We start from the raw sequence: 23,461 nt of genomic DNA, 5'->3' as shown, positions 1-23,461 counted from the left end.
GCCGTTATGTGAAATGAGAAATGCATGGGCGGATAGCTTGTTCACATGACTTTCAGATCCCTTGTGTCTTTGTTTGGTTACGCCCGAAAGGAATTTTTTTCATGTAGCCTTTGTGAGCGACACTGGATTATTTTCCCGCAGCGCATGTTGTTATTCAAGATTAATTGAATTCTAATTTCAGACCTTATCTCAGTTATGTTCTTAAAATGTCTTGTCGAATTGTGATATTTCTAGTCTGATAATATTTTCTTTAACTCTTACTGTATGCAAATGTTATTGCATCTTATGGGAGGAATTTCCAGGAACTCTTCACTTTTTTTGTGTGAAATGAGACCCTGGGGCTTCTATTTCTTTCTCTCCCTCAATCTCTCTCTTTCTTCCTTTACATGTTTTTCTCTTAGCTCCTTGTTCTTTAGGGCATAATTTGTTTGGCTGAAGGGGTGCTTTTCATTGTCACAGACTCTGCCGTGAACTTGGGAGGCGAGCCCTGACTCCCCCATTGCCAAAAATACAAAAGGCTTAGTACTAATGAGAGGTAATTCAGTTAGAAACGCGTGGAGCCGTTCAAAGGTTGGCTTTCCAGGTTGTGCCTTTGTGAGGCGGGAGAGGTTTCAATGTTTTCAATGAGCACCATGTTTGCCACGGGTCTACTCTCTGCTTTGCTTCTGTGATTGGTCAGTTTTGACAGGAAGACATCTGGGTGCAGTGGCTGGGGTGCCGCACGCTGTCCTGTCCCCTTTACCTCTCGTTCGCCGTCTTACTACTCAATATGTGGAGAGAAATTGGCCAGTTAATGAGCTAATACCACATTTCAGTCTGGTTACATGGTCAAGTGACTGACAATGAGAGGATGGTAGAAGGCCTAAATACTCACTTGACTAACCCACAGCAGTGGTATTTCTGTTCCACTGCTGTCTGAGCCTAACTTTTGCATCAGAAAAAGCACTCTTAATTTGTCAAGCATACAGTACACATGAACTTTGGAACTATCTTTGATCTAATTTCCTCTGCTCCAATAGCCCCAGGCAGTTGCGAGATGAGGAGGGTCTTTGGGATGGGGAAACCAAGAGACCCTACAACCTGGTGAGAGGTGTCAGCCCCCAGCAGCATCCCACTCCAGGCAGATACCAGCTCCAGTTCGCCATCCTGCAGCAGCAGAAGTTCCAGTCCCTCCAACTGTTGGGCCAGAGCCACACCCTCCACCAGGTCAGTGAGCTGCAGACCACAAAATCACGGACTGGATGATAGGGTAACTATGGTTGTGGAGTTTAGAGAGAAAGATTACTGCTCTTCGTGGCTTAAGATATGAGAGACAACAGTGTAGTTTTGGTTTCCTTGGGACTATTCAGCCCAATAAAATGTCTTGTCCTTCTGTAAGGAAGAGACATTGTCCTTCTGAGCATGGAAAACCTCATGTTCAGGTAGACCCAGATTGTAAACCCTGCTAGACTATATACAGTGTGGTGAGCATGCTTTAGAAACTCTCCTTCTCTGACTGGGCTGAAAGCTGCACACAATCCAATCCTTGGAACCTGTGTTCAGCTTTGTGCCAAAACCATTTTAGAGACTTTTTGTGATTTTCTCTGATTGGGGTTCAGAAAAACATTAGAAGTTGCAATTTATCCCTTTTCCTCTCTTGATGTTTCACTCTTGCTCAAATAAAGCATAGATGTAAACACTTAGCTGGGCATTTGATTACTATTGGATTATAAATCAGGAAAACCCTCATCTCTTTTTGTCTGGGCAATATCAACTGCTTGTTTTTGTTAAGCAATGAGGATACTGTCCAAAAGTTCTGTAAAAAGGTTCCCCATCACTTGTGGACAAAAGCCTTAAAGTTAGCGTTTGCAAAGCTATTCTGGGAATTTGTCCTCCAACCGCCGAACAAAATGGTGTCCGGTGGGAACATCCTCACAGGGAGCTCGTTCCTTGAAAGCAAACATGAATTTTCACACCAAGAGAACTATTTGTTTTGCTGAGTCTACTGTTGGCTGTGCTTAAATTGGAAGGTGAGTAATCAAGGCTGGCTGTCCACAAGGGCTCTGGTGAGGCCACGCCACTGATTCGACAGCGAATAAGAAGTCTAATACCATCATTCACAGTTCATATCAGATTCTACATTCATTTTGGTTCGCATTTCAACCCTGACATTTTTTTCCAGGCATAACTATTCGAAACCTTCGTAGTTACAAAACCTATTAGTCATGCTTGACTAGTCGTCATGACAGATGTGATTTCTGCCATTTGCTGAAGGAGATTAAACTGAGAGCTTTGGGTTACTTGACAGTTATTTTGACACTGAGAAAACAGATAGGTTCTTGGTTTATCTGTATGTTTGCTTTGAAAGTGGATCCTTTCAAAGCAAACAGGAAATGTGTGTTTATTCTTCTTGCTGCATTTGTTGTAGTCGTTCTATGGACAAGGCGGCGTGGAGGCTGGGGAGAGACGTCAGCTTTCGGGGTGGGATGATTGGATGCGCGCATTCATTTAATAAATGTTTTTAATGCAGTTGCTCTCAAATCATTTTGTGGTCCAGGTTGGGTCTAATTAATGCAATTGAGGTGATACTTTTCTTGGCCCAGACAGGCTGTGTTACACAAGGCTCTCTGTGAAAGTGATCCCCTGTGAAAGTGATCCCCTGATCCCCATTCCCCTTCCATCCACTCCAATTACCAGCTCTCTGATTGAGCACAGTTTACCAGTTCACCAAGCCACACCAACCCACAGCCAGCCACACAGAATCCAGAGTAACCCCTCCCATGAGCTCAGTAAAGGGCTCATGGGAGGGGTTACTCGAGATCAGAATAACAGGTTGGGTCTCTCTATCTCTCAATTCTGCGCCCTTCATGGCATATGATTACACACAGCAATTAATGCTGCAAACTATTTCCTGCAATTTAGCATCACAATCAGGGTCAGAGGTGGGCCCTGCTCCTCCCCAGTCCCTACCTGGTAATGGTGAATGGATGTGTTACTGTGCGCCTTGAGTCACTACCCAATCAGGGAACCCTCCTTTTAATCTCCTCTCCCTGATCCACCTGCTCTGATCCTCAGTCACTCTGGCCAGCTTGGCCTGAATGGGAGTCTATACGAACAGATGCCCTGCAATCCTGTAGCTTTTCCATGTGTTCCATGGCCTTAAAGCTCATTCATGTCTTGGGCTCAGAGTTGAATTGCCCAGTAAACCCTCCTTCCCAGACTGTGTCCCTCAATTGGTCAGAAAATAAGTCAATGCCTTGACCCTGCTCTGTAATGATGTGAAAAACCATCAAGGGTTTAGGTCTTATTGAAACAAATACTCTCTACATCCCTGCACTCACCTCTGCTGCCTTGTGGCCTTACGGGAGAATTGATTTAAGTATTTGGCTTAACTGAACACAAAAACGTGTGTGTGTCCAGGGGAGCTGTGTGTGTGTGCGTGTGTGTGTGTGTCCAGGGGAGCTGTGTGTGTGCGTGTGTGTGTGTGTCCAGGGGAGCTGTGTGTGTGCGTGTGCGCATGTGCTGTTCCGGTGATCTACTTCGTGTTCCAGTTACTGGGTGCGCGGCTCCTCCACAGGCTTGGCCTGGGGCCACCTGGCAGCCAAAGAAAGGTGCCCTCCCTGGCCCTGCTCAACTGCTGCACAGACGCAGCCCCTCCAACCTGGAAATTCAGCTTCTCATTTATCAACACAGAAATTACATCAAAATATTCCCTGTCAAGCTGCCGGCCCTTTGAAATCCTACGCTGGGAAGCTGGAAAACCATTAGGTTGTTAGATAGATATATAAAGTGGCAGAGAAAATAGCATAGACATGAGATGTGGAAGGAATGTCCGTGAAGCATTCCCCAGCAACACAAGCAAAGATAGCTCTTAAATATTGTCAGGAGGAACATGTTGTTTACCTGGTCTCTAGAAGTCATTAAAGAGACGTCTTGTCTAAACAACTATGTGTTGCACTGCGTCCAACTTCAAAATATGTAGAGCGTGTTTTGATAAAGGATGTCACTTTTTTCAAAGCTAATTGATGTAGTGGTCTTTTAGATCGGTGATATTTCACCTTATGTGACCTGGACCTGAAATCAAAGTCTGATCCTTTTATTGTTGTACTGAGAACATTTACAATTATGATAGATAGGTCATGTAGTGTACCTAACCACCTAAAGTATGTTGATACCTGCTTGTTGAACATCTTATTCCAAAATCATGGGCATTAACATAGAGTTGGTCCCCCTTTACTGCTATAACAGCCTCCACTCCTCTGGGAAGGCTTTCCACTAGATGTTGGAACATTGCTGCGGGGACTTGCTTCCATTCAGCCACAAGAGCATTAGTGAGGTCAGGCACTGATGTTGGGCGATTAGGCCTGGCTCGCAGTCGGCGTTCCAATTTATCCCAAAGGTGTTCGATGAGGTTGAGGTCAAGGCTCTGTGCAGGCCAGTCAAGTTCTTCCACACCGATCTTGACAAACCACTTCTGTATGGACCTTGCTTTGTGCACATAGGCATTGTCATGCTGAAACAGGAAAGGGCCTTCCCCAAACTGTTGCCACAAAGTTGGAAGCACAGAATTGTCTAGAATGTCACTGTATGCTGTAGCATTAATATTGACCTTCACGGGAACTAAGGGGCCTAGCCCAAATCATGAAAAACACCCCCTGACCATTATTCCTCCTCCACCAAATTTTTACAGTTGGCACTATGCATTCGGGCAGGTAGCGTTCTCCTGGCATCTGCCAAACCCAGATTCATCCGTCGGACTGGCAGATGGTGAAGCGTGGTTAGGGCTGTGGCGGTCGCAACATTTTGTCAGCCGGAGATTGTCAAGCAAATAAAAGTTGTTCTCGTGGTAATTGACCGCTAATTAACAAACACATTTAGCATCTCCTGGATTCAAGCCATTGATGCAGACCTTTGGAACATCTACATTTTAAAAAGTGTAATAAATCCATGTAATATAGCCTACACCTTCACAATAAATCCATTATTTATTTTAGACAGGTCTAAAGAAGCATGACATGAAGAAAATCTAGTCTATTTCAGAAGAACAGCATAGCATACTCTGAGTTGTCCTTATGTTAGGGTCCTGATCTGGCTATGCCAAATGGCTGTGGGCTACACTAGTTAATTTAGCAGACAGGATTTGCTTAGAATTCCATGGCATTATTTTATAGTATGAAGAATACAATTGAACAAAGCTGAATAAAATATTAATATTTTATTAAGCGCACATGCGGCTATTCCGTGTTTAGGAACTCCTATATGCTTAATTTAGAGTTGTAATGTAACTATTTGTTATACAATCGTTAGGCTATATGTTTAGATTTTTAATACATTGTAAGGCTGCATGATGCGACTCTAATGACGATTTGAAAAAAGTTGCTTGAAAGGCATGAGTTCTGCTTTGTTTTTTGTGCAGGCTGCACACACTATACATCAGTCTCTCATTCACAATTTGACAAGCACTTGATAATGCCTCGAATTTCAAGGCGGCATCCCCTTTGTGGCCATAATCCATGCCTTTTGCAGTCAGTGGCCGGAGTGCTGCGGTGTGCCCTTATGCCTGAGTGCTGCACGCTCTAAAGTAACTCTCACTCACATGGCTGTCCATCACGTGATCGGGTCTTTCTCACAGGCTACAAGTGAAGACAGACACATCGGGGACCCATCTGTGTGCATCCTTATCCAATTCCGAGGTGCATATTGAAGATATTGGATGAACTGTCCACATTCACTTTTCGCCAGCCAACAAGATGAGTAGGCCTAATGAACAGCAAAAGCCCTAGCCTATGTCAATCTACTATTTCCCATAATACAAAAGTCAACCTATTCTATTCTTTGCGAGAAATAAATATTCCAAACATAGTCTGGGACAGTTGTGGGATGCAATAGATCCCAAATGAATACAACCACTAGCATCCCCAATGTTTTCTGATGCAATGTGGCTGATGCAACAGATCAGAACATTTTGTTTAAAATGTTGCTAAATTATTAGGCTATTTCTTCACATTATAAGCGCAGCAATGCACACATGGTAGTAGGCTATAAGCACGAATGCTCCATTAGCAGGAAAACAGGTGCATTTTTGTGGTGAAAATGATCTTCCCCAAACTTGAAACTCACACGCTGCTTATGTATGCCAGTTAGGCTCTAAACCTATTGTAAAGCGGATTAATGTGCTTAGTTGTGATACAAACCTTATCAAAACATATAGGCCTATGGGCTAGGCTACATGAGGTGTGCGACTATGATTCGAAAAAGCCACACACAATAAAAGGCAGATTCTTATGCTGGGCATCATTCACAAGTGATATATAATTCACAGGTGATAGGCTAATATTGTCACCAATCAGACTATTCTTGATTAAATTTTTTCTTTACATTTACTTGTCACACCAGCCTTCACTTTGGCTCGCCCTCCTGTCCAGCTCAGGCGTTCGGCGTCGCTGGCCTTCTAGCTGCTGCTGGCAAACGCCCTTCACTCATCAACCCCGGACTTGTCTCGTCATCATTACACACACCTGGTTCCAATCCCCACTCTATTACTGTATGTATACTCCCTCTGTCATTTGTCTTTGTCGGTCATTGTAAATGGTGCTTGTTTTCCTGAGAGGAATCTCTCCTACTATTTCCTGAGTACTTAATTATTTTGCACTTTGGGTTTTGTCCCACTTCTATATATACAGTGGGGCAAAAAAGTATTTAGTCAGCCACCAATTGTGCAAGTTCTCCCACTTAAAAATATGAGAGAGGCCTGTAATTTTCATCATAGGTACACTTCAACTATGACAGACAAAATGAGAAAAGAAAATCCAGAAAATCACATTGTAGGATTTTTAATGAATTTATTTGCAAATTATGGTGGAAAATAAGTATTTGGTCACCTACAAACAAGCAAGATTTCTGTCTCTCACAGACCTGTAACTTCTTCTTTAAGAGGCTCCTCTGTCCTCCACTCGTTACCTGTATTAATGGCACCTGTTTGAACTTGTTATCAGTATAAAAGACACCTGTCCACAACCTCAAAAAGTCACACTCCAAACTCCACTATGGCCAAGACCAAAGAGCTGTCAAAGGACACCAGAAACAAAATTGTAGACCTGCACCAGGCTGGGAAGACTGAATCTGCAATAGGTAAGCAGCTTGGTTTGAAGAAATCAACTGTGGGAGCAATTATTAGGAAATGGAGGACATACAAGACCACTGATAATCTCCCTCGATCTGGGGCTCCACGCAAGATCTCACCCCGTGGGGTCAAAATGATCACAAGAACGGTGAGCAAAAATCCTAGAACCACACGGGGGGACCTAGTGAATGACCTGCAGAGAGCTAGGACCAACGTTACAAAGCCTACCATCAGCAAGGGCATTGAAGATGAAACGTGGCTGGGTCTTTCAGCATGACAATGATCCCAAACACACCGCCCGGGCAACGAAGGAGTGGCATTTCAAGGTCCTGGAGTGGCCTAGCCAGTCTCCAGATCTCAACCCCATAGAAAATCTTTGGAGGGAGTTGAAAGTCCGTGTTGCCCAGCAACAGCCCCAAAACATCACTGCTCTAGAGGAGATCTGCATGGAGGAATGGGCCAAAATACCAGCAACAGTGTGTGAAAACCTTGTGAAGACTTACAGAAAACGTTTGACCTCTGTCATTGCCAACAAAGGGTATATAACAAAGTATTGAGATAAACTTTTGTTATTGACCAAATACTTATTTTCCACCATAATTTGCTAATAAAGTAATTAAAAATCCTACATTGTGATTTTCTGGATTTTTTTCCCTCATTTTGTCTGTCATAGTTGAAGTGTACCTATGATGAAAATTACAGGCCTCATCTTTCTAAGTGGGAGAACTTGCACAATTGGTGGCTGACTAAATACTTTTTTGCCCCACTGTATATACAGTATAAAGTGCTTTAATATATTCAGTAGTTCTAAACCTGCGACAGCCTCCTGCCTACTCCTCTCTACACTTTTGACGGTCCAATTTCGAAACAGGGACAGCAGGAAAAAATACATGTCATCTATGCACTTAAATAGTGAATGGAGGATGCTTTTCCCGTGGTTCATTTTCATGCCAGCCAGGTAGGCCATACACCTGTTGTAAAGATAAACAATGTGCTTAGTATTAGGAAAGTTGAGAAATAAATATAGTAGGCCTAGCTTATAGAAAGCTGATGGGATCCTCCTCTTTGTAGTAGAGGCCATTTTCTCGTGCAATTGCATAGCCTATAGAAATGCTGCGCAACATGAACTCAGTCTCTCATGAAGTGTTTAATTAGATTTTCAAACACATTTGCATTGATGTCAGAGTGATTAGAGGGACAATAGGGTGCGGAGTACCAGGCAGTTAGCAAGTTTGGTAGGCTACTAATGACCATCAGCAGCATCAGAGCTTGGAGAAGCCTGTGACTTGACTTTCGTTAATCTTGATGACTGTTAAGTATCGAATCAACTAACTATGTTTAATTGTTACTCGATTCAATTAATCATGTAACAATTAACATATTAGGATTTGGGGCACCACGGAAGAAGTTGTTTAACGAGTTACCATCTCCCGAATTAAACTCTAGATGTATTATAAGACAAATATCGATAAGTCATTTATTAATAATTACCTCATATCAGTCTCATAATTCTGAATGTCGCATACTCCTTGCATTTGCTCAAACCCCAGCTTTACTGATCATTCTGTACCACACAAATTTATTTAATTCTTTATTTACTAACTAACTAAAGGATAACACAGGATACACACACACACGGTATAGGTTATTGATTAGAAACATAATACGATGGAAACCGGTCCCTAGTAGACTAACAACAACATGACTGCTTGTTTATCAAAAGAGAGAGGAGTAGAGAGGAACAAATGGAGAAAGAAAGAGATACAAACTTATACACTTGGAAGTATGCTCACAGTAATCATAATACTTTGCGCCGAACCGCCGCCCGTTTGGGCTAAAGAACTAATGAATGTATTTACGTGTTTGGATGTCTTCCTTTGTCGTGTATCTCTGTTGGACCCAGGCCTTCATGAAAAGGGTACCATTGGGCCTTCTCCCAAACTCTAAGTGTAAGGCTCTGATTGTCCACAAGAGGTCACAATGTCCTTCTTCTTAGTTGTCCGTGGCTTTAATGCCTTGTCCTGTAGTCTTTAGCAGAATAACAGGATGGTGTTTACTTTCACGCGTTCTGGAAGAGTTGTCCTCTGAAGACAGCTAATCAGCCAGGTCGATGATCCCCAATGGTGTGATGAGAGCAGTGTTGTCAACAATGTTTTGAGGAGAGTAACAGGATGGTCTTACTTAAATTGACTTTCTTAGATACAGTACTTAGAACAGCTAATCAACCGTAACCTTGATTGTTAGAGAGGCTAATTTGTCATCTTCACCTCGTGTTGATTTTTAGGGTTGTAACCAATGGAGACCTAAGCTCCAGCTTGAGTCCTTCTGGTCTGATATGTTAATTCTCAACTCATCCTTCATACACTCTTGTAAAAAGGGGGCGTTTCCGTCATGCTGACATGCTCTCTGAGCTCCCTCGGGCATGGCTACTTACTGTGCAAAGTATCATCAAAACTATGATCTCATTAGAAAACTAAAATCACATTCCTGTCTTAAACTTCTTATGGCTGCAATCCCGTTAACGGGATGATATGACAACAGCCAGTGAAAGTGCAGGGCGCCAAATTCAAACAACAGAAATCTCAAAATTAAAATTCCTCAAACATACATGTATCTTATACCATTTTAAAAGTAATCTTGTTGTTAATCCCACCAAAGTGTCCGATTTCAAATAGGCTTTACAACGAAAGCACCACAAACGATTATGTTAGGTCACCGCAAAATCACAGAAAAACACAGTCATTTTTCCAGCCAAAGACAGGAGTCACAAAAAGCAGAAATAGAGATACAATTAATCACTAACCTTTGATGATCTTCATCAGATGACACTCATAGGACTTAATGTTACACAATACATATAGGTTTTGTTCGATAAAGATCATATTTATATCCCAAAACCTCTGTTTACATTGGCGCCATGTTCAGAAATGCCTCCAAAATATCCGGAGAAATTGCAGAGAGCCACGTCAAATAACAAATACTCATCATAAACTTTGATGAAAGATACATGTTTTACATAGAATTAAAGATACACTTGTTCTTAACCTTTCTGCGCACAGATCCCGATTACGGGATCATTTCCCTAAACAACCGCTGAATTGCAGGGTGCCAAATTCAAAAATATTACAAAAAATATTTATAATCATGCAATCACAAGTGAAATATACCAAAACACAGTTTAGCTTGTTAATCCACCTATCGTGTCAGATTTTGAAAATATGCGTTTACAGAGAAAGAAATCCAAGCTTTTGTGAGCGTATCAATCAATGCTACAACAGCTAGCCCCAAATTAGCATGGTCACGAAAGTCAGAAAAGCAATAAAATTAATCGCTTACCTTTGATAATCTTCGGATGTTTGCACTCACGAGACTCCCAGTTACACAATAAATGTTATTTTTGTTCGATAAATATTACTTTTATAACAAAAAAACGCCATTTGGGTTGCGCGTTATGTTGAGAAAACTACAGCCTCGTTCCGGTGCTGAAAGGCAGAAGAAAATTCCCAAACGTATCAGATACAAAAATATTACAAAAAATATTTATAATCATGCAATCACAAGTGAAATATACCAAAACACAGCTTAGCTTGTTGTTAATCCACCTATCGTGTCAGATTTTGAAAATGTGCTTTGCAACGAAATACATCTAAGCTTTTGTGAGTGTATCAATCAATGCTAGAACAGTTAGCCTTATATTAGCTTGGTTAGCTTGGTCACGAAAGTCAGAAAAGCAAAAAAATTAATCGCTTACCTTTGATAATCTTCGGATGTCTGCATTCACGAGACTCCCAGTTACACAACAAATGTTCTTTTTACATTTACATTTAAGTCATTTAGCAGACGCTCTTATCCAGAGCGACTTACAAATTGGTGCATTCACCTTATGACATCCATTTTGTTCGATAAATATGACTTTTATAAGAAAAAAACGCTGTTTGGGTTGCGCGTTATGTTCAGAGAACTACAGCCTCGTTCCGTTCGACGAACATTCCAAAAAGTATCCGTAATGGTCGTAGAAACATGTCAAATGTTTTTTATAATCAATCCTCAGGTTGTTTTTAACAAACATAATCGATAATATTTAAACCGGGCCGCAACCTATTCAATAAGAGAGAAAAGGGAAATGGAGAGCTCCCCTCTCGCGCGCAGGAACTATTCAGAGGACACCTGACTACTTTTGAAAAATCTCGTTAATTTTTCAAAATAAAAGCCTGAAACTATGTCTAAAGCCTGGTCACAGCCTAAGGAAGCCATTGGAAAAGGAATATGGTTGATACCCCTTTAAATGGAAGAAAGACTGGCCAGGAAACACAGATAAAAATAATAATAATATCACGTCCGGGTTATATTTTCTCAGGTTTTCGCCTGCAGAATCAGTTTTGTTATACTCACAGACAATATTTTGACAGTTTTGGAAACTTTGGAGTGTTTTCTATCCTAATCTGTAAATTATATGCATATTCTACGATCTGGACCTGAGAAATAGTCCGTTTACCTTGGGAACGTTATTTTAAAAAAATAAAAAAATATGACCCCTAGCGTCAAGAAGTTAATGCAACTGCTGTGTCAGATTTCAAAAAGCTTTACGGCAAAAGCACAATTTTCAATAATCTGAGAACAGGGTTCAGCCACAAAAGGAAGCCATACAGTTACCCGCCAAATTGTGCAGTCAACAAAACTCATAAAAAGCATTATAAATCTTCACTTACCTTTGCTGATCTTCGTCGGAATGCACTCCCAGGACTCACACTTCCACAAGAAATGTTCGTTTTGTTCGGTAATGTCCATCATTTATGTCCAAATAGCTATTTTTGTTAGCGAGTTTGTTAAACAAATCCAAAGTCAGAAAGCGTGTTCACTAAAAGCTGACGAAATGTCAAAAAGTTCCGTAACAGTCAGTAGAAACCTGTCAAACGATGTATTGAATCAATCTTTAGAATGTTTTTAACATAAATCTTCAGTAACGTTCCAACCGGAGAATTACATTGACTTCAGATATGCCATGGAACAGAGCTCCCTCTCATGTGAACGCGCATGGTCAGAGCATGGCCAGGTCATGGTAGACCTGACTATTTCCTGTCTCCTTCGGCCCCACTTCACAGTAGAGGCATCAGACAAGGTTCTACAGACTGTTGACATCTAGTGGAATCCGCAAACTCATCCATATCCCACTGTGTGTTCAATAGGGGCTGTGTTGAAAATCTACCAACCTCAGAATTCCCACTTCCTGTTTTTTTCAGGTTTTTGCCTGCCATATGAGTTCTGTTATACTTAGACATCATTCAAAAAGTTTTAGAAACTTCTGAGTGTTTTCTATCCAATATTAATCATAATATGCATATATTAGCAACTGGGACTGAGGAGCAGGCAGTTTACTATGGGCACCTCTGTGCACCTTTCATCCAAGCTACTCAATACTGCCCCTGCAGCCATAAGAAGTTAACAAAAATATTCTCTTCATCCCTGGTATTTCCTACACAACGTAAAGGATGAAAACCTGACATACAGTGCGAACTCTTCATGTTACAATATTTTTGTAATATAATTTTTATACCATTTTTAATGACATCACAAAATAGACATTAATTTCCCATATTCCATCTCTCATCATTCCCCACATTTGGATGTTAAAAATATTTTCCCGGTGTTCACTTTTGGACGTTAGAGTTTTTGGCTGCAAAACGTCTCTGTAACAAAGATTCCAATCGCCCCTACTGAAGACCAAAAAAAGAGTCCTCTGCTGCATACAATTTACGACTGGGCGTGAGGTGTCATAAAAGCCCCACATCAATCCCTCCTCCCCTCTGCAGGTGAGAGGGGTCTGGTGGAAGTCAGATCCATTGTAAACCATGATCTTTGGATCCTCACAGGAGAGTCATGACACCTAATTACCATGACTAAACTATCACTTGGAATTTGACTGCATTCATGACTCGTGACCGCCGGTGTGGTGGTAATATGATTACCGCAAGTGATTCATCACTCCAGAGAACGCGTTTCCACTGCTCCAGAGTCTAAAGGCGACGAGCTTTACACCACTCCAGCCGACGCTTGGCATTGTGCATGGTGACCTTAGGCTTGTGTGCGGCTACTTGGCCAATGGAAACCCATTTCATGAAGCTCCCGACGAACAGTTCTTGTGCTGACGTTGCTTCCAGAGGCAGTTTGGAACTCAGTAGTGAGGGTTGTAACCGAGGACAGATGATTTTTACGTACTACGGGCTTCAGCAGTCGTCCATCCCATTCTGTGAGCTTGTGTGGCCTACCACTTCACGGCTGAGTCGTTGTTCCTAGATGTTTCCACTTCACAATAACAGCACTTACAGTTGACTGGGGCAGCTCTAGCAGGGCAGAAATGTGACAAACTGACTTGTTGGGAAGGTGGCATCCTATGACGGTGCCATGTTTAATGTCACTGAGCTCTTTAGTATGGGCCATTCTACTGCCGATGTTTGTCTATTGAGATTGCATGGCTGTGTGCTTGATTTTATATACCTGTCAGCAACTTTTGTAGATATAGTGTACATAATATGCCCTATTCTATAATTCCTCACAACTGTCATGTCCTTATAACTTACTGGACACTGAATCTGAAGCTAAAATGTCGTTTTTTTTGCTCCCTAGACCATGTTGGCTGCTCAGGCCATGATGCCACCCTATCATGTGACGGCCCCTCGGCCCCAGCCAACCAGAGCCTCAACAAGTAAGACCTGGAGCTAGAACTGCCTTCACGCCACGCTACACCACACAACAGCACAGCACTGGGATGCTGCTGTTCAATACTCTATCACTAAAGAGTTCATTATTACCACATTGACTGGACCATGAAAATGCAGTATGTGTGATGGCTAGTGGGTCTAGAGGACTATTGCTGTGCTGGAGGGGTGAACTAGGGTCCAGCAGCAGTAGAGAGTTTAAGAGGAGGTGGTGGTGAGGGTAATGAGAGTTAGACTACTTGAAGCGTGAAGCGTACGGTCCCAGTCCCTTGGCTTCAGGCTGTATCTGCCCTTTCAGTAAACAACCTCATCACAGGCCTGATTTGTGCCTGCTCAGTAAACACATTGCGGTTCAAATGCAGGGCCTATTTATGAGCGCCATTTAAACCCTGTTTTGTTTGGAGATTAACAGAAGAAGAGAGGAGGAAAAATAGAGAAAGAAAGAAAAGTTAGGGAGCGAGAAAACGGAGCGGAGCCTGAAACTGCCATCTGTTTCCCACGCTGCAGTATGACTTTATTACCCAACATCTGGCCAAATTACACAACGATGGCAGACCTCGGCGATAGGGCTGCTTGTTTAAAGCACATGGCTTTGGTGGAGGGCTCCTCTCTCCCAGTGTGAGGACAGGGCTCCAGCCCCTGTGAGGCGCAGCGGTCCTAACTCTGTCATTCTGCAGAGCCCCCCCGGTCCTGCTGTGTGCTACTCTGGTATTAGCATCAGTGAGATTTATAAGGACCTGGACATTAGATGTTGTCTTTTTTTGCTAAGTATGCATATTTATAGAACTGTATGGTAAAGCCATTGCTCTATGTGTCTGCTCCTACTGTGTGGGTGGGCACGTGTGCATGCCACTTGTCTTTCTGTCTGTATCAGAGGATCCGTGTTGATTCCATTTTATCAGGGTTACAAGGATTTAGGTAATGGCACAAAGCCTGAGTGGCCGTCTCAGAGGCAGCTTTGATGTGGCGGCTGATACCAGCCAGGGAGCAGGAGAGGCCAGAGGGAAGTGGCTGTGTTATGCTGCTGATGTGTGAGGAGAGCTCTCCTGGACAAACTGCACGGTCAGAGGGGAGGGAGGGCAGTGAAGAGTTAAGGGCAGAGGGATGATAGGTTAGGGCAGGGTAGGTGCACTGTTTGCTCCTCTGTGTGTGTCTTCCTGGAAGTTTCTGTGTTTACCCTCTGCATGCAGAATTCCAGAGCCCCCTCACACTCTCCACTGTCCTGCATTTTTGTGGTCGGCCTGTGTGACAGGGGAGAGTGTGGGAAAAACGAATGCTTCAAGACCAAAAATGCACTGGTGGAAACAACGAAAGAAAGGAGTGGGAAGAAAGAATGACAGATAGAAAGAGATGAGATGATTGTTCGCAGAAAAAGTATAATCATTTGTTTCCTTTCATTTTAAACTCATTTCAGGGGCAACTCAATACCTTGGTTGAAAAACATCTGAAACCTTCCACTTTAGCCTTAGCTTGTCCAACTCATAATGAATCTCTGTAATACTGTAATACATAAATTGATGAACTCAGAGAGTTAGTCTTTGTTATTGAATCTAGGATCTGAATGACATGCCGTTTTAGATTTGTTTGACAATGGTGACTAACAAGGATAAAGATTAGCAGTTGTGTTTGGGAGTCAAATAAAGAGGGGAGGGGATTTATATGTTGGAGCAGCCAAACCGTCTCCTCTCTCTGTCCGAGGGCTGAGATGTGAAAAGAGAACAGCCCTTTCACTGGATCCACCACCAAGCTGCCAGCCAATCAGAGCAGAACATCATGAGGAAATGCCAACTCAGTTCAGCCACTGATTGGACAGACTTGTCAGCACTTGTTTCTGTCTCATTAAATGTTAACTGGTGAGAGAGAGAAGACCAAAAAAACGCGAATGGAACCACACACTAGTTTCGCAACAATGACTGCCTCTGTGAGATATTCTAAGAGGACACCAAAGCATCAACGCTTGTCTCTATGACTATGGACAATGTCAATCAAATTCCAAACTTCACCCATATACTAACCAAATTGCTAGCTGTGACATACAGTAGGGGAGGACCTTCAAGTGTGTATTGGCCTGTCATGGTTACCAATTTACAGACTGTACAGTATGGTCTCAGACTGGGTATCACTTCAGTTACAAATTTGAAAGGCACGATTTCAGACACAAATAAATGTGTGTTTGTTATTTTGTTTAAGGGTTGACGAGTTTTGCCGCTGTAGCTACGGAAACCCAGGCTGTAGTATGGCATTCTTAATAGGGTGACAATCACAGCAGCACCATTAATGTCGGACCGGTTGCTGCTTTCACTGCCTATTAGAGTCAGCTGTAGGAAAGACTTGATAGTATAAACACACCATGCTGCCAAAACTCTGTTTGTAAATGAACACTAATCCCCCCTCAGTAAAACGTCCAGATAACATAAAGAAACACTCACTTTCTCCATATACAAAGAAACACAACCACAGGCAACCATGTTCCTGTAGTTCATTGTCTATCTGGAGAAATCCACTCAAGCCACTCTCAAGGAACAAGCATCTTACAAGGCAGTACAGTTATTTACTAAATTTCCAGCTGTAGGTGCATACTCCATGATGAGATACATGTTCAGCATTTGAGCCCTTCCGTACTGTGGCGCTGGCCGATGTACACTTTATGACGGAGAAGTGAGACTGTTGACAAAGAAAGTGATATGTGAAGAAGGTCAAGCTTTCTCTAAATATGAAAGGGTTTCTTCCTGTATAGTTATGCCACACTTTAATGGGCCAGTCTTATTTGTGGTTGCATAATGGTATGAAGGAACAACTGTGCAGCCCCTACAAGGAAGCAGTGTGTGCCCTCATTACCTTGTTAATGCTGCTTTGGCAAGCCAATGTTATGGGGTGAGAGGTTAATACCAGCTAAGGTTATTTATTGTTCCCCCAAAAATGCTTAACAGATTTAATGTATAGAGTTACAGGCTTGTTAGCCCCTGCTTTACACCATTCTTCCACCCATATTGATTTAGTCTGAGAAGCTGTACACACATTCTCCCTGTGTAGTCTGCTTCTGTGAGAGACAGTGTTGTGAGATGCAGTGCCATGTACAGATTGGTAGTACTTGCTGGATAGAAGTTCCATTGGTCCCTGGTTTCATGAAACATACAGTATCAGCCACAATGGGATCTCAAATCAAATGAAATTTAATTGTCACATGCGCCAAATACAACAGGTTTCACCTTACAGTGAAATGTGTTTTTACAAGCCCTTAACCAACAATGCAGTTTCAAGAAAAATACCTTTAAAAAAAAGAAGTCAGTGTACAGAGTCAGTGTTCGGGGGCACCGGTTAGTCGAGGTAATTGAGGTAATATGTACATGTAGGTAGAGTTATTAAATTGACTATGTATAAATAATAACAGAGAGTAGAAGCAGCGTAAAAGAAAGGGGGAGCAGAGCAAATAGTCTGGGTAGCCATTTCATTAGATGTTCAGAAGTCATATGACTTGGGGGTAGAAGCTGTTTAGAAGCCTCTTGGAACTAGACTTAGCCCTCCGGTACCGCTTGCCGTGCAGTAGCAGAGAGAACAGTCTACGACTGGGATGGCCGGGGTCTTTGACCATTTTTAGGGCCTTCCTCTGACACCACCTGGTATAGAGGTTTTGGATGGCAGGAAGCTTGGCCCCAGTGATGTACTGGGCCATACGCATTACCCTCTGTAGTGCCTTGCGGTCGGAGGCCGAGCAGTTGCCATACCAGGCAGTGATACAACCTGTTTGGATGCTCTTGATGGTGCAGCAGTAGAACCTTTTGAAGATCTGAGGACCCATGCCAAATCTTTTCAGTCTCCTGAGGGGGAATAGGTTTTGTTGTGCCCTCTTCACAACTGTCTTGGTGTGCTTGGACCATGTTCGTTTGTTGGTGATGTGGACACCAAGGAACTTGAAGCTCTCAACCTACTCCACCACAGCCCCATCGATGAGAATGGGGGTGTGCTCGGTCCTCTTTTTCATGTAGTCCACAATCATCTCCTGTCCTCATGACTTTTCTATTTAAAAAACACAGGTAATTACACAAATGGCACAGCTGACACCACAACCATATTGGCTAACCCTACAAGCTATGTGTTCTCAAAAAGAAAGGAGGACCAAGGCACTCTTCATATAATGAATTAAAATGCCTTTATTTGTATGGCATGCTCAATAGAAACAAAGTTTTAAAAATCCGATGCTTTTCGGCTGCAGCCTTGGTCCTCCTTTCTTTTTGATGACCAATTCACCCCTTTTACCAAAGAGCACCTTCTGTCTACCAAAATGTACTATTGTGTACCTTAGTAGCGCTTCCCTTCCTCTTCTTTCTACTAGTTAAGCTATGTGTTATGTTGGAGTGTTAGTGTTGAGGGAAACGTCATTCCTTCATCAAGGACTGAGAAACACAATTTGGATGTTTTCATCCCGTTTGGTCTGACTGCTTCACACCAGATTATGACTATTGCAAGGCTCTTCCCAGTGTACACAATCCCATGCCTGACTGCTTCACACCAGATTATGACTATTGCAAGGCTCTTCCCAGTGTACACAATCCCATGCCTGACTGCTTCACACCAGATTATGACTATTGCAAGGCTCTTCCCAGTGTACACAATCCCAGGCCTGACTGCTTCACACCAGATTATGACTATTGCAAGGCTCTTCCCAGTGTACACAATCCCAGGCCTGACTGCTTCACACCAGATTATGACTATTGCAAGGCTCTTCCCAGTGTACACAATCCCAGGCCTGACTGCTTCACACCAGATTATGACTATTGCAAGGCTCTTCCCAGTGTACACAATCCCAGGCCTGACGGGTCTGTTTCAAAAGATTTACAGGCGGCGTCTCTGAATTAGGTTTCTACTAGTCTGATGATCTGCTGTTTGATCAGATAGGCTCCACGTATCTCTAACTGTAGAGGTCACATGACTGCTGGCGTAGAAAGGAGCATTAGTGTGATGGCCATCTTTCTTTTGTAATGGTGGGAAATAGACATAGTTTGGGCATTCCCAGCTGTTGGCCGTGCTTCCCATCCTAATCGCTGCCCAGCCACCTAAATCCATGGCCAGTTGTGTCCCAGAAATCACACACAAGACTGAGCATGCCTTCCATAGGAAAACACCTTAGTTACGGTAGGTGCATTGTGGTATTCATTGTGGTATTCATTGTTGTACTCATTGTGGTCTCATTGCGGTATTCATTGTGGTATTCATTGCTCAACATTTTCTCCTGTTATTTTATTGCTGCTATATATTCATATTCAAAACCGGGTGGTTCGAGCCCTGAATGCTGATTTGGCTGACAGCCATATCAGACTGTATACCATGGGTATGACAAAAATTCCTATTTACTGGTCTAATTAAGTTGGTAGCCAGTTTATAATAGCAATAAGGAACCTCAAAAGTTTGTGTTATATGGCCAATATACCAAGGCTAAGGCCTGTATCCAGGCACTCCATTTAGCAGCGTGCCTAAGAACAGCCCTTACCCGTGGTATATTGGCCGTATACCACACCTCCTTGGGCCTTATTGCTTAGATACGTAAAATGTATGCACACATGACTAAGTCGCTTTGGATAAAAGCGTCTGCTAAATGGAATATTATTATATTATTATTTTGAAAAGCATTATTCATTTTAAATTGCAGTCAACAGACCCTGCATTTGATTGCCATAATTCCAGTAAGTTGTGTGTGTGAACCGCCTTCTCATCCTGCAGTTGCTCAACTCTTTCCATCCTGGAGCCTGAGAAAGGGACTGGTGGAACTCTTTGAGTTTATTGCAGTAATGGTGATATTAAGCAGTTTTTCCGGATGCACATCTGTTTGTCTGATCAGGGCCTTTTTCCATAGTCCTTCTATTCGTTAGCATTAGCGTATCACACCATTCATCATGTGAGCGTCACACTTGAGCCGACCCAGAGAAACCCAGATCAGCCTGCATCTGTCCAAACGGAGCTGGAAAAAGACAGCATCTATGCACCAACCCAAAAATGTGTGCCTCTGTAAACCAGAACATTTCTTTCTCTCTTTTTCTCTCTTCAAAGTATGAAGGTTGGCGTAGGTTAACAAACATCTTAGAAACTCATCGATAACTGTAACTTGATCCGTGGGGAGCAGCTCCTGAATTTCATGAATGCCTATTTATCCTTATTTACGTCACCGGGGTGGGGGAGATGCTTGGCTCCTCACGTACAACGTGAAAGCAGTTAGCTAGGGAGAGAGAGGACAAAAAAACTTCAGTACCAAACCGCTTAATAAGCCAGCCCTAGACCAGGTTTAGCCATGCATTGAGAATGGAGCAGTCCCGAGGCAAGCGGGATTGCTTTGTTTTGTTTTTTCGAGTGGACATAGCTTTAGTGGAGCTTAGGAACACTGCCTGCCCAGTGTCCGTTTGTAGTGAGATGACTGGCCTCCTCTGATCCACTCTGACAGGGAGTTAGACTGGGTCCAAACAGACAGCATTCTCTCTGGTCAGCTGTCAGCCAATATTAATCGCACATTCACTCACTCTCTTTCTCTCTCTTCCTCACTTTCTCTTCTCTCTCTCTCAACCACCACTCTCTTGTGCATCCTCCACAAATGAGGACCTATCAAAGCTTATGAAAATATTTATACTAATTGGCCCCAAATGTATAAGATCTATCTCTCCTGAAGTGGGTGGTGCGCCACAGAAGGCAGCTGAAGGGAGATGTATTGCATTCTGTTTGAGAAGGAAATTAATGCTGCACTCATTTTACTGAGAAACCGATCATGTCAAGAGCAATAGTTTTTTTTTTTTGCTTAGCTAGCCAGGTTTTTTGTTAGTTTTGCTTTGCTGGCACTTTGCACTTAAAGACAATTCTAAGTGAACCAAGCAGGGTCGGAAATTAACTTGTTGGTCCACCAGCCACCATGGCAGGTACAGTACCAGTCAAAAGTTTGGACACACCTACTCATTCCAGGGTTTTTCTTTATTTTTACTATTATCTACATTATAGAATAATAGTGAAGACATCAAAACTATGAAATAACACACATGAAATCTTGTAGTAACAAAAAAAGTGTTAAACAAATCAAAATTTATTTTATATTTGAGATTCTTCAAAGTTGCCACCCTTTGCCTTGATGACAGCTTTGCACACTCTTGGCATTCTCTCAACCAGCTTCCCCTAGAATGCTTTTCCAACAGTCTTGAAGGAGTTCCCACATATGTTGAGCACTTGTTTGCTGCTTTTCCTTCACTCTGCGGTCCAACTCATTCCAAACTATCTCAGGTCATCTGATGCAGCACTTCATCACTCTCCTTCTTGGTCAAATAGCCCGTACACAGCCTGGAGGTGTGTTGGGTCATTGTCCTGTTGAAAAACTAATTATAGTCCCACAAAGCGCAAACCAGATGGAATGGAGTATCGCTGCAGAATGCTGTGGTAGCCATACTGGTTAAGTGTGCCTTGAATTCTAAATAAATCACTGACCGTGTCACCAGAAAAGCACCCCCACACCATTACACCTCCTCCTCCATGCTTCACGGTGGGAACCACACATGCGGAGATCATCCATTCACCTACTCTACGTCTCACAAAGACACAGTGGTTTGGATTTATTTAACACTTTTTTGGTTACTACCTGATTCCATATGTGTTATTTCATATTTTGATGTCTTCACTATTATTCTACAATGTAGAAAATAGTAAAAATAAAGAAAAACCCTTGAATGAGTAGGTTTGTCCAAACTTTTGACTGGCACTGTTTATATACCGTATCTATCTGAACAAAAATATAAACACAAACTGCATCAATTTTAACGATTTTACTGAGTTACAGTTCATATAAGGAAATCAGTCAGTTGAAATAAATGTATTGGGTCCTAATCTATGGATTTCATATGACTGGGAAGGAGTTCAGCCTAGGAGGGCATAGTCCCACCCACTTTGGAGCCAGGCCCACCCACTGGGGAGCCTGGCCCAGCCAATCAGAATGAGTTTTTCCCCACAAAAGGGCTTTTGTGAGGTGGATGGATTATTTTGGGAAAGGAGAAATGCTCACTAACAGGGAAGTAAATACATTTGTACACCAAATTTGAGAGAAATAAGTGTGTTGTGCGTATGGAAAATGTATGTGATTTTTTTTCAGCTCATGAAACAAGGGACCAACACTTTACATGTTGCGTTTATATTTTTGTTCAGTATACTGTGGGGCAAAAAAGTATTTAGTCAGCCACCAATTGTGCAAGTTCTCCCACTTAAATATACTTATTTTCCACCATAATTTGCAAATAAATTCATAAAAAATCCCACAATGTGATTTTCTGGATTTTTTTCTCTCATTTTGCCTGTCATAGTTGAAGTGTACCTATGATGAACATTACAGGCCTCTCTCATCTTTTTAAGTGGGAGAACTTGCACAATTGGTGGCTGACTAAATACTTTTTTGCCCCACTGTATATACATATATTATTTGGCTTTATGTATTTTTAGATGTAGGCCTATGTAAATGTGTATTATTGTTGCGTCACCATCTGTATTGCAAACATAACTTAAAGCTACACATTATTTTGACAGTGGTAATGAACTGTCCATTGATCAGCACAGCAATTGATAAAACAGGGACCATGATTGAAACACAAGTGGCTTTGAGCTTATGCACAGGTAAGCTAACAGTTACAGAAAATAGGAATTCAGACAGGTTCTGTCTATCTGAGCTACTGTGTCCAACACACCACCCCCTGTTGTAATGTTGGTCACCTACTAACCAAAAAAGGATTTTGTTATGATTACTTGTTTTCAATGACACGTAGGTTTAAGGAAATACAGGCATGCACCGCATTACTACAACACAAAACAGCTCAATCAAGCCTGATGGTCTTGTAAGTATAAAAGCAACGCTTGCTTTCATTTAATAAAAAAAAAGCATGAAAAGGTAGTGTAATGGGAAAATGTCTTACTGTGGTGTGTGAAGAATCCAATACTTTACCTTGTATGCGTTACAAATCACATTATTGTGGAAGCACCTCCTCTAAGAGTTTGAATCAGGCAGTTTGAGAAGGTTTGAATCTTAGCAACCTGCCTAAACATACACTTCCGTTTGGGGTCACTTAGAAATGTCCTTGTTTTTGAAAGATTTATTTATTTTTTGTCCATTAAAATAACATTAAATTGATCAGAAATACAGTGTAGACATTGTTAATGTTGTAAATGACTTTTGTAGCTGGAAACGGCAGATTTTGAATGGAATATCTACATAGGTGTACAGAGGCCCATTATCAGCAACCAGCAATCCTGTGTTCCAACTGTGTTCCAATTGCACGGTGTGTTCGCTAATCCAAGTTTATCATTTAAAAGGCTAATTGATCATTAGAAAACCCTTTCACACTTATATTAGCACAGCTGAAAACTGTTGTGCTGATTAAAGAAGCAATAAAACTGGCCTTCTTTAAACTAGTTGAGTATCTGGAGCATCAGCATTTGTGGGTTTGATTACAGGCTCAAAATGGCCAGAAACAAAGAACTTTCTTCTGAAACTCGTCAGTCTATTCTTGTTCTGAGAAATTAAGGCTATTCCATGAGAGAAATTGCCAAGAAACTGAAGATCTCGTACAACGCTGTGTACAACTCCCTTCACAGAAGAGCGCAAACTGTCTCTAACCAGAATAGAAAGAGAAGT

General features: G+C 42.1%; 1 protein-coding gene across 1 annotated transcript in view; it reads left to right on the top strand.

Moving 5' to 3' along the window:
• Window positions 1–824: 824 nt before the first annotated feature.
• LOC129813348 (tubulin polyglutamylase TTLL5-like) overlaps window positions 825–23,461 on the top strand; it is a 33,226-nt gene continuing 10,589 nt past the window's right edge. The window contains exons 1-3 of the mRNA XM_055865710.1: window positions 825–832; window positions 1,020–1,206; window positions 13,727–13,805. Coding sequence (XP_055721685.1) covers window positions 825–832; window positions 1,020–1,206; window positions 13,727–13,805 — 274 coding nt within the window. The remainder of the gene's footprint in view (window positions 833–1,019; window positions 1,207–13,726; window positions 13,806–23,461) is intronic.

This window comes from Salvelinus fontinalis, chromosome 16 (assembly GCF_029448725.1).
Source record: "Salvelinus fontinalis isolate EN_2023a chromosome 16, ASM2944872v1, whole genome shotgun sequence".
Taxonomy (NCBI): domain Eukaryota; kingdom Metazoa; phylum Chordata; class Actinopteri; order Salmoniformes; family Salmonidae; genus Salvelinus; species Salvelinus fontinalis.
Note: the sequence above shows the minus strand (reverse complement) of the source record. Positions and strands in the feature narration are given on the sequence as shown.